The 11,850-nt window shown below is 51.1% G+C and overlaps 1 protein-coding gene across 1 annotated transcript in view; it reads left to right on the top strand.

Moving 5' to 3' along the window:
* The first annotated feature begins 471 nt into the window (after positions 1 to 471).
* Positions 472 to 11,850, top strand: part of LOC112924008 (actin, alpha skeletal muscle 2-like) — a 32,546-nt gene continuing 21,167 nt past the window's right edge. Inside the window, exons 1-2 of the mRNA XM_026003931.2 lie at positions 472 to 496; positions 807 to 867. Of these exons, the coding sequence (XP_025859716.2) occupies positions 472 to 496; positions 807 to 867 (86 nt within the window). The remainder of the gene's footprint in view (positions 497 to 806; positions 868 to 11,850) is intronic.

Here is an 11,850-nt window from a genome sequence, read left to right as displayed (position 1 = left end):
CACGCCTGCCTCGACGTCATGCTCTCACGTGAAGGACGCCAGAGACCCTGGATCCTACCCCATGTGATTCCATCTGTAGCAGCTCCAAGGGCAGGCAAGACTCACTGCACTAGCTGCGGAAGAGCGGTGACCTCTGGGGCCTGGCAGTGGGGGGCGGGATGTGAAAGGGGGCGGGCAGCTCCTTCCGGGGACTGGGGATACGCTGTGTCCAGATCCGATCACACAGGTGCAGGCGAACGTAGAGCACGTGCCAGGGCGCCCTTCAAGTGAATGCACTTTATCGTATGAGCGTTACATCTTTGCACGAAGAAAGGGGAAAGGCAGGTGCGCATCCACGTGAGCCAACAGAGCAGGGTGACGCTGTGTGGTCGAGGCCCTGGAGAAAGGCTGGGCAGGGGCAGCTGCCGCCGCTCCTTCTGTAGGGACCCTCTGGGTGCAGGGGGAGCTGGCGGTGGGCAGGCGGGCGGAAGGATGGCCCAGAGCCTGCGCACTGTTGGTAAGTGCCACTAACCGCGCACTGGGTGCGGAGCAGGCTGTCCTCCAAGTCCTTCCCCGTGCGCTGGCTCACGGGGTTCTCGCCCCAACCCCAGGAGAGCCGCCTGGTGTTCCCCTTCCTGCCCCTCCCGTGGGAGGAAGCGCAGCTCCGAGTCTGTGCTTTTCTCAGGCTTCGGTGGGGGGTGAGAGCAAAGGTGAGGGGCGTCAGGGAGCCACGCCACCTGCTCCAGACCCTGGGCTGAAGCGCCGCACCCGAGTTCTCCCTCCTTGCAGGCCCCTGTGTAAGACCTTTTATCTCTTTCTGTACACAGAGTTCTGTTTCCCAGCCCTCAGCGCTCAGAGCAGCAAATCTGAAGGCAAAGGGGATTTCTGGTGGGTTCTGGGCCCCGGTGATGGGAGTTGGCATCCTGGTGGCCAGTCTGGGGCGTCTGTGGATGTGGCCACGGGATCCTCAACACCCAGAAGCAAGGCTGTTAAGCTGCCCCCATCCCACTGGGGCCTCGTGCTGACAGCAGAAGCAGCGTCACCAAGTAAGTTCGGATTCTGGAAGTCTCAGGCACCTCATTTGTTCAACTGCACAGCCGGGATGGGACACACGCAGCCTCCATGCTGGATCATGCCTGCTCCCTCTGCACCCCGTGTGCACAGTCCTTTCCATCAGGGTGCTCACCGAGGTGGCCTATAGCCTCTTTTGTCCTTGGCTTGTCCAGGCCGGGTCAGTGGGCCCTCCTCCAGCGTGTCACCTGCCCCCGCCCGGGGCAGAGGGCAGCTCCGCCCAGCAGTCAGGCTCTCCATGCAGCTCCAAGGTTCTCCATCCTCAGCACAGGCCTCTAGATGTCAGGCTGGGGACTGGGATCCCTGCTGTCCTGCGGCAGGGTGGCTTCATGGAGGCCACGAGCTCCAGAGCAACCAGGAGAGGATGCAGGAAGAGTGGGAAAGCAAACCTAACAGCTGAAGATGGCACACGGGGCCTTTCAGGCTGGGATGCTGTTGCGCGCAGGGCCCCAGGGCCAGGACTGCATCACAGTACTGTGCCATTGTGGTGCGTCATGCAAGGTTCCCTTACACTGGCATCCGTGGGTACCAAGCCAGGCAGGTTCATAGCTTGCCCGATAGGTGCTTGTGTGTTTCTTAGCCGCGTGGTTTAGGAGGTTACAGCCCACTGGGAAGCCCTGTTGGGTGGAACACCTGATCCCAGTGAGGACTGGCAGGGAGGCCCATGGTGGGTGGCACAGCAGGTGGCTTTCGTGCAGGTCTTGGTTTCAGCAGCTCTGCTTTGGCCGAGATGCCTTCACTGCTTAATTAAGCAGTCACTGCTGGACACTTAATTTTTAAATAGGAAGAGAAAATGTCACTGAGAACAACCAACCATTGCTGAATAAATACGAAACGCCCATGAGACTTGGGCCCACAGATGCCACATCTCTTCCCAGGGAACGCAGAGGTAAGAGGGAGGAAGGTCGCTCCTACAGCGTTAGAGGATCCTAAGCTGCGCCTACTTTGGGAGTTTTGTTTCTCTTGTCTAAAAATGAGCAGTTTTGTGTTTTCTCCTGTTGGTTCCTTTTGCCTTCTTCCTCCAACTTTAAAAAAAAGACTTCTTAAAAAAATAATTTAAAAAAATTTAAAAAAAATTAAAAAAGACTTCTTGGGACACTTGGGTGGTCCTGTCGGGTAAGCATCCGACTCTTGATCTCAGTTCAGGTCTTGATCTCTGGGTCAGGAGTTCAAGCCCCACGTTGGCCTCCGTGCTGAGTATGGAGACTATTTAAAAAAAGAAAAAGAAAAGAAAAAGAAAAAAAGAAAAGACTTCTTTCCGGGTGGGGATTGAGCCAAATTACTTCTGCACTTCTGCAGCCCCATTCAGTTCTAAAATCATCGGAGACTGGAAATTCCTTTGGGTGTGTGTAGTGTGCAGGCGCCGAGTCCCAGAGTCGGGAGCTCCAGGCAGGACATGTAGGAAAGAGACCTGGGCTTCTGTCCATGTGTGTAACAGAGACAGACAAGTCCACACCGACTCTGAGGTTGTGTCACAGACACAGATCCACTCACTGCAATGGCCCCTGGAGAATGAAAATATGTTGGAATTTCCTCCTAAAATTTCAAACATATTTGAAATTCCAAGCATTTGCATTTGAGCCAGGGACACAGTCAGGCCAGCCCTCCGAAAGCCAGGAGATCCCTTCAGGTCTAAGCCCTCGATGAGGCAGATCTGGCCAATGCGTGCTTCTCTCTCGACTCCTATGGGCCCTGGTCAGGCTGGAGTTGAAACTTCACTGTTGATACACCCGACAGAAGATGAATTTTGCCTCCCACATCATCCGGACATACCAGGGTCGGTGGATGCAGGGCCCATGACATACCCCAGGCCGTCTGTGCCAAGGTGACCCTTTGGTCTGTACCCCGGGCTCAGGCGTAGAAGCCCTGAAACAGCAAGTGAGGTGCTGCTTTGGGTGGAAAATGTTGGGAACTGATAGACTCTTGTTCAAACTGGAAAACTAGGGCTCTCCAAATTTGAAAATACTGAGAGTCTTTCATGGCCAGAAATAACATCCAGCACATCAGTAGGTCTGCGGCAATTTTTTGAATAAATGAGTTGATGGACAGTGACATCCACGCGGGAGGCTTCTTTCCAGGTAACAACGGTTCACTGTTACAGGTGTCTCTGCCCACCCACTCAGCCAGGAACAGGTGAACTTTTTATGAAAAAGGCAATTAGAAAATCCTTTCCAAGGACACCTGGGTGGCTCAGTGGTTGAGCATCTGTCTTCGGCTCAGGTCATGATCCCGGAGTCCTGGGATTGAGTCCTGCATCCGGCTCCCTGCGGGGAGCCTGCTTCTCCCTCTGCCTATGTCTCTGCCTTTCTCTGTGTCTCTAATGAATAAATAAATAAAATATTTAAAAAAATCCTTTTGAAAAAAAAATAAAAAATTCCTTTTGGCTTTGTGGGTTATAGAGCCTCTGTCAACGACCCAACTCTGCCGTCCTAGTGAGAAAGCAGCCACTGACAATATGTCAACAAGCAGATGTGGCTGTGTCCCAATAAAACTTTATTTATTGAAACAGAGAGTGGGCCTGATTTGGCTCATGGGCCACAGTGTGTGGACACGGCCTCATCAATTCTGCAGGGCGGAGACCACATCTTTGCAATCCTTAGGACCCAGAATTGGATCTTTTAGTTAACTACAACTGTATTAAAACTGTATCAGGGGATCCCTGGGTGGCGCAGCGGTTTGGCGCCTGCCTTTGGCCCAGGGCGCGATCCTGGAGACCCGGGATCGAGTCCCACGTCAGGCTCCCGGTGCATGGAGCCTGCTTCTCCCTCTGCCTGTGTCTCTGCCTCTCTCTCTCTCTCTGTGACTATCATAAGTAAATAAAAAAAATAAAATATTAAAAAAAAAACTGTATCAAAACTGCCTCTGCCTTGGACCACTGTACTTAAAATGACTTTTACAATATTCATCACCTTACTATGTATTGTTTTAGGACTAAATCAAAAGACTGAAACTAGTCTTGCTTCAGAAGGAATAGCATGTGAACCCATTACTTTTCTAGATCTCGGACTTGAGAGCCAGATCCGTAGGAACTGTGGTCTGGTGAACAGCCACCAGGGGACACCCAGGGCACATGGGAAATTAAGCTGCTTGGTGCAAAGATGGAGGGGTAAAATCTAGAGTCTCAAAGGTGTGCACTGTCCTGGGTTGGGTCGTGTGCACTCTGGGGCACGGGACCTGGGGTCCTGGGTGGAAGAGACTGAGCCAGAAGCTTTCTTCTGATGCCTCACTCTGTGGAAGGCTGTGGAGCTGACCTGTCTCACTCCTGCCAATAAACACGTAATTTTAAATGTCAGCATGAGGTCCTGTGGACCGGACCAAGAAGCACGACATCCTAGGGGAAAAGCTGATGACACTTTGGGCCACGTCATTTAAATAATTGGCCAACATTTGTATAGGGGAGAGTATACATGATGGGAGGGACACAGGGCGGGGCTGAGGCTCACTCTGGGCTCCCCTAAACTCAGCTCCAACCCCAACCTGCACACACCATGAAGGGGTGAAAGGGGGCATCCTCCTCCTCCTCAGAGGGCAGCTTATCAGCCATCCGTTGTTATTCAGACACACCCCTTGGCTCAGATTAACATATACCCCTACAGAGGAATACTAGATAGTGGTTAAAAACTAACCACAGGGGTGCCTTGGTGGCTCACTTGGTTCCTAACTGTCTCGTTAGTCCGACTCTTGGTTTCAGCTCAGGCCTGATCTCCGGGTTGTAGGATTGAGCCCCATGTGGGAATCAGGCTTCATGGTTCGGATGGGAGGCCTGATGATGGAGATGGGGTCCAGGAACACAATGGCGTAAAGCAGAAGACTCCTCGAGGTGTACTTGATTGGGTGCGATGCCCCCACACTGGCCAGCTCCCACGTGCTGGGGCCTCAGGCTGACACAAACCCCACTGGCTTCCCCACACTGGCTGGTGACTGCCTTTGGGCCTGTTGGACCATCAACCTCAGACCCCCGAGCCCCTGGGCCCCTGAGCCCTCGAGCCTCTGAGCCCACCCTTGAGCCCCAGCCCGTAGCGCCTACGCAGCGGCAGCACCTGCCCACTGCCCGGGCTGGCCACTGTGGCACCTGCACGCACACGGCTTTCTCAGGCCTTCTGAATCCCAGACTGAGAGAGACCAACCGTCCCAGTTTGCCCAGGACCCAGAGGTTTCTGGGGACATAGTTCTTTCAATATGAAAACTGGGAAAATCCAGACAAAGTGATACAAGTTGGTTTATTTCACCCGGACTTTGTTACTCAAATTGAGGGCTTGTTTTTGTTCTGATTTCGTACCACAACAGCACTCCAAACATCTTGTATGCCTTTCGTCAATGCTCCATTTATTCCGGAGGGGTCTGGGGAGGGTCTGACTTCATTTCCCACTGCCACCAACTCGCTCCCATGACACCTCTGTTCAGTCAAGGCTCCCAGGCTGTAGGGGCTTTTTTTTGGGGTGGGGTGACTCTGAGCTAGTCCCAAATCTTGCTGAGGACAGGTTAAATGAGAGGAATAAGGCTGCAAAGCAATGGTTACTTCTCAAGAGACTGGGGGTGAGAATAAAAGAAAAGTCTTTTTAAGCTGAGGAGTCAACAATCACACCCCACTTCTGTAATTAAAGATGGTTGTGCTTCATTGTCTCATCTTGAAGCTGTGGGAATCAGAATCACCCATAAGGATTCTTAAAACAAGATTGCTGATCTCCGCCCCAGCATTTCTGATTCCATAGATGTGGGGTGAGGACTGAGAATTGTTTTCCATTTTTTTAAAGATATTATTTGTTTATTCATGAGAGACACACAGAGAGAGGCAGAGACACAGGCAGAGGGAGAAGCAGGCTCCCTGTAGGGAGCCTGATGTGGGACTTGATCCCGGGACCCTGGGATCACGACCTGAGCCAACCACTGAACCACCCAGGTGCCCCAGGATTGCTTTCTAACAAGTGAAGTAAATTCTGCTGATCTGGGGGACACACTTTGAGATCTATTGTCATAATGTAGAGGGAATTAAGTCTTGACTAGGGGTTGTCAAACTTTTTCCATACGTTGTCACATAGTAAATATTTGGCTTTGTGGCCACTTGATCTCAACTACTTAGCTCTGCTGTGGTGTCCATAAATGCAGCTGTAGGTGGTATGTAAGTGAATAAGTATGGCTGTGGGCCAATAAAACTTTATTTACAAAACAGCCAGTGGGCCAGATTCAGCTCATGGGCTATAGTTTGCCAACCCCTGGGTTAGACCACTTCTATGTGACTTTTGATAATATCCCTAGCTTCTCTGTGTTCTTATGGGCTGTCCATTGATAAGCAGATGACTTTGAGCCCATTGACAGCAGGTCATAGAGGTTGTGGGAAGGGCCATTTGTTTAGAGTACAGAGGCAGTGCAGCAGAGTGTATCGATCAGCTGTTGCTGCATAACAACTGTGCCAAGACAACTGTCTCATTAGTCGGTAGTCTGTGGGTCGGCTGAGTGAGTGTTCTGGGTTCGCTGGGTTCGCTGGTGCATTGCAGGCCACCTACTAGGTCACCTGTCGCTGGGTGATAGAAGATGGCCTCCTGCACATGTTAGCAGGTGCTTGGTGGTTGGTTGGCTGCCTCAGTCTCTTGCACATGGTAATCTTAGGACAGCAAGAGGGGGGCGCATTCCTCCTGATGGATGCTACCTGCAGAGCTCGCGTGAAGCCACCATCACATGTTGTTGGTCACAGGAGTTACAAATCCAGCCCAGATTTCAGAGTGGGGAAAAGAGGCACCTTTGTAACAAGGGAAGCTGCAGAGAATTGATGGCTATGTGCAGTTCACTGCTCAGGTGGAGAGGTGGGATAGGGATTCAGGCTGCCTGGGACTGACTTTCTCTGTAGCTCTCAGCAGCTGGAGACCTTACCTTACTCCCCTGTGCCCGACTCCTCATCAAAAAGTTGAAGTGATGACCCCCAGCCCCATAAGGTTGCTGGGAGGCTGGCATGAGCCCATTAGGCCTGTGTCCTGCTCAGGAAAGTCCTCTCTGTGTGGTGGCTGGTATTAAAGTCTCGATGAACCCCACAAATGTAACAGCGGGCGTGCGTAAGGAACTGAAAACATTCAAGACTGTCTGGAATGCACCATCCCCATATGTCTCCAAGGACTGCCCCGCTCACCTCCGACTCTGGGCTTTTGCTTATCTGGTCCCCTGCCTGGAATCTGTCTGGGTCTTCCGAAGCCAACTCGGAAGATTGCCTCCTATTTATAGCCCTTATCATGATGAGTTAAAGTGCCTTTTTTTTTTTTTTTTAAAGGAATGTGTTTCTGCTGTAGGCTGGGAACTCCTTGAGAGTGGAACTGGTGTCTGGCTCCATGCCTGAAGGAGTGTGTTCGAAAACATCCAATTGCAGCCCCATTAAGTCATTTGGGGCATGTTTCTCCCCACTTCTTGTTAGACACTTTGGAAGCCAGCCAGAGTGATTTCCCTCTAAAGGGAGGACTTGTAACAGGAAGTTTGTAAACACGGCATGTTCTGTTCCCTTCCGGCTCTTTGTGCCCCTCTGCTGGGACATCGCCCCATGGAGGTGTCATTTTCTTAAGAAAAACAGATAGTAGCCACATCCTGCCGGTCCTGTTTCCCATGAGAACGAATCCCGTTCTGAGGCCTCGGGGATGATTTGGCTCGATGCAGGGTGGGGAGGAGGGAAGACTCCACAGGAGTTTCTCCTGCACTTGCTAATGTAATGTTGTGAGTCAGGATCCCATACACGCACATGGGATTGAATTATGTTTTATTATAAAAGAGAGCCAAAAAAAAAAAAAAAAAAAAGAAAGAGCCAAGATTCTAGAAACCGTGCAGAGCAGCAGGCCCTTCACTTCTCTTCAGTAAGGACCGTTTTGAGACAGATTCCATTTTAACAAATGGATTAGATGAAGACAGGGTTATCTGAACTCAGATGTGTAAGAAACATGAGGATAGAAATGATTGCATGTATGTCTGTGAATTTTTCCATGTATCTGTGTGTCTGTGTGCACATCTATATATCCCTCCATCCTGTGGCAAATACTTCAACCTACTGACTTTTCTTCATCCTAGACCACTCTCTCTCATGTATGTGCACATGCACACACAGTGCACATGCTCACACAGTGCACATGCTCATCCATCCCATCCTCTCCCATCTGGGAAATTTAAATTACTCAAAAAATCATAAACTCAAGTCCTTGATGTTATAATCACGGTCACTGTTTAGGTGTGCATAGCACTTTACAGTTTACAAAACATGAGCTTTTAAGTCCATGGTGGAGGGAGGTGGGTGATCAAGCCCAGGGTGCCTGATGGGTGTGCCCCACAGTTTGGTTTATGAACCACATCGATCTGACTTGATCGAGGAAATCCATTGCTCGACTCAGAGCCCAAATTACGGATCACAGGGAGTTGGACATTATAATCAACATAACGGTTCAGAGAGTCGCCTCCAAGAATCAGATCCACACTGATGGGTCTTCAGGCCCCATCCCGGCAGGCTGCCCATGATCTCTGCTCACAGGGTTCATTTTACTTGAGCGGCTGGGCTCTCCTGGTGAGCCCCCGGGTCAGGATATGTTAAATCTCCTCTGGCGGCAATAGCACATGCTCCCCAATGTCCACTGCAGGTGGACCCCCTCGGGCAGCTCCACACATTCCCCGGGTGACCGCGTAAAACACCTCACCCCCGGGAAACTGGCTTGTGGGGACTATTGTTTAGAAATTTTTTTAAAAGATTATTTATTTATTTATTCATAGACACACACACACACACACACACACAGAGGCAGAGACACAGGCAGAGGGAGAAGCAGGCACCATGTAGGGAGCCTGACAGGAGACTCGATCTAGGGTCTCCAGGATCACACTCTAGGCTGCAGGCGGTGTTAAACTGCTGTGCCACCAGGGCTGCCCTATTGTTTAGAAATTTAATGTGCAATAGCTTGAGGTGACATTTTGGTTTCCAGATCACAGCAATTATGTAATAATAATTGGTATTATGGGTTGAACAAGTCCTATGGGCCAGACACGGTGCTTGCTTAACTCAGCACCTGCGGGGAGTGCATCCCTGTTGACAAGTGCCACGCAGAAAACCCAGCTCCCCAATAAATGCTCAGGAATTTAACCCACAGCTGCCTGCCCTGAGCGCCTGTGCACTTGTGACCGGCCCCACCGTCAGTCCAGTGCGCTGCTCCCAGGTGAGGGAGCTCTGCAGGTGCGTGTGCTGACTCTGGTCTTCACCAGAATATCACTGGGTCCCCAGCCACCCATGTGCCCAGCAGTGGTCCTGCCCAGGAGATCCACATTCATCCGGGTCATCCTGATGTCTCACTTTTAATCTGCAAATACTGAAACTCCGAGGAGGGTCTTGTGGAGATCACAGGACCAGATCCCAGCCTGCTATCCATATCCGCCCCCACTGTGCCACCTGGACCCAGGGCCTCTCTGATCCCACGAGGCCCACAGGCACTGTATCACCCACGCTGGTGACCTGAGCTGTGTCTGGACTTACAAATGCATGGCTTAGTTCATTGAGAAGAGTCAAACTAAATAAATGTAAAGGAAAAAGGAAGGAAGGGAGGGACAGAAGGAGGGAGGAAGGAAAGGATGCCCCCCATCCCTGAACGCATGTGTTTGAGCCTCTCCGCTGCGTCTCCTGTAGACAGAGCAAAAATCTTCAAGCAAAGTTAAAAGAAAATGCTCAATTAAATGAAAAAGGATGGTGTTCATTCCAACAGTGCAAAATAACAAGTGGTAGGAAGAGAAACAAGAAAGAGTGGAGGGATTGGTCGTGACCACTTTGGAAAGCCCCCTCTGAGCTGGGGGCCACATCTGCACTGAAGCTTGAGGACCAAAAGGGACTGGAAAGATGGGGATACAACTCATCTCACAGTGCTGGGGGACAGTGCCTTTGCCCTTTCTGGTGGTCTCCTGTGGCTGCAGGAATCAATCACCGCATGCTAGGAGGACTCAAAACAGCAGAATGTCACTCTGTCCCAGTCCCGGGGGTGACATTCCAAGATGAAGGTGTGGGCAGGGGCCGAAGAGGAGTCAGTCCCAGGCTTCCCTCCCAGCTTCTGGCTGTGGTTGGCAATTTTTGGCATCCCCTGACTCATGGACACATCACTCCAGTCTCTGCTCTGTCTCCATCTGACCTTCTATCTGTGTCCAGTTTCTTCCTTTTAAAAAAGAGCCCAGGCATTGGATGAGGGCCCACCCTCACGCATGCCCTCCTTTTAACCCGATTACATCTGTAAAGACCTTACTTCCAAATAAGGTCATGCTCACAGGTGCTGGGAGTCAGGATTGTCAACACTCCTTCTTTTGGTGGGACACTAACCCACACCATCCCTCATGTCCTTCTTCCCCATGACTGCCCTACACTTGAGTACTGTTGCTGCATAGGGTTTGCAGATGTCAAGCACCTGGTCTCGTGCCATCAGCCTCCAGGTCCTCAGTGGTTTATGACCGACCAGCACCTGGCGAACAGCGTGCGCAGGCCCAGCTGCCCATACCGCACCTACATTTGTGCAACCATGGGGGTCCCATGGAAAGGGGAGGAGAGGCGGCCAAGATCTGAGCCTTCCCCAGTTAGGGATGGTTAAATCCTGGTAGGCTAGCGTGGGGCTCTGCACTCTCAGAAAGCATCCATGTGGAACCTGGTGACTCAGAAATGCGGATCATGTCCAGGAAAGAGTCCAATACAAAACTGCAGAGAAAATGTATCCTCTGTAGCAGACGTAATGTGTGTGCACAGTGAGCACTCAGCTCCACCACACTCTGTGCCCCTGGAATCGTGCCCACACGGCTGGAGAGAAAGTGACCACCGTGTGGCTTGTAAGGACTGCGAGGGTAAATACCCCAAACTAACTAGAGCCATCTGTGGCTAGTAGGGTCTGCGGAGGGCTTCCTCTTTCTCCAGAGTGCACTCTATTTTCCATAATTAATATATATAGACCTTCTCTACCCGGAAAGTGATGAAGATCGCCTTAACAGGATGAAAACATTTGTGATGATACAGATTTAGTTAAAATACAGTGTTCAAAAGAGAAAATGAATTCATTTGTTCTGAGGGTAATTAATTTTTAAAAAATCATCTATTATAGATTTGCACTAATAAGCAAAATACAACAGGGCAGCTGTAGGTGGTGGAGCTGTGGGTGATCACGACTCTCTTCTATGTATTTTCTCATGTTTTCCAAACCTGCAGAAACATAAAGGAGATGCCTGAAAGCAAAGGGAGTGGGGGGTGGGTTTTGTCCCGAGGCCAGGAGGCCAGAGGTGTCTCTGTCTCCGGGAGAGGTGGTATTTGAGTGGGGCCCATGGGGAGCCTCGCAGTGACCACCAGGCCACTAGCTCCTACTGGGGTCTCGTTGCCCAACGCCTCTGGTTCAGTGAATGGGAAAGATGACCCCCCTGTGATGCAAGTCATGGATTGTGCCAGAAACCAGTAGAAGCACAGTCACAGCAGGAGCATTCTAGCCCAGAAGTGGGTCCCCAGGCCTGCCTTCTCCAGGGCAGCCAAATGCACATGGTCATTGAAAGCCCACTCCTTGGGACACCTGGGTGGCTTGGTGGTTGAATGTCTGCCTTCAGCTCAGGGCTTCATCCTGTGGTCCCAGGATCAAGTCCCACATCGGGCTCCCTGCAAGGAGCCTACTTCTTCTGCCTCTGCCTCTGTCTCTCCATCTGTGTCTCTCACAAATAAATAAATAAAATCTTAAAAAAAAAAAAAAAAAAGAAAAAAGAAAGAAAACAGACTTGTTCCAGAGCACTGCCCTCAGCACCCAGGCAGCGGCTTGACCCCAGGCAGGGCCCCAGCCTAGG

Source organism: Vulpes vulpes, chromosome 5 (genome assembly GCF_048418805.1).
Source record: "Vulpes vulpes isolate BD-2025 chromosome 5, VulVul3, whole genome shotgun sequence".
Taxonomy (NCBI): domain Eukaryota; kingdom Metazoa; phylum Chordata; class Mammalia; order Carnivora; family Canidae; genus Vulpes; species Vulpes vulpes.
Note: the sequence above shows the minus strand (reverse complement) of the source record. Positions and strands in the feature narration are given on the sequence as shown.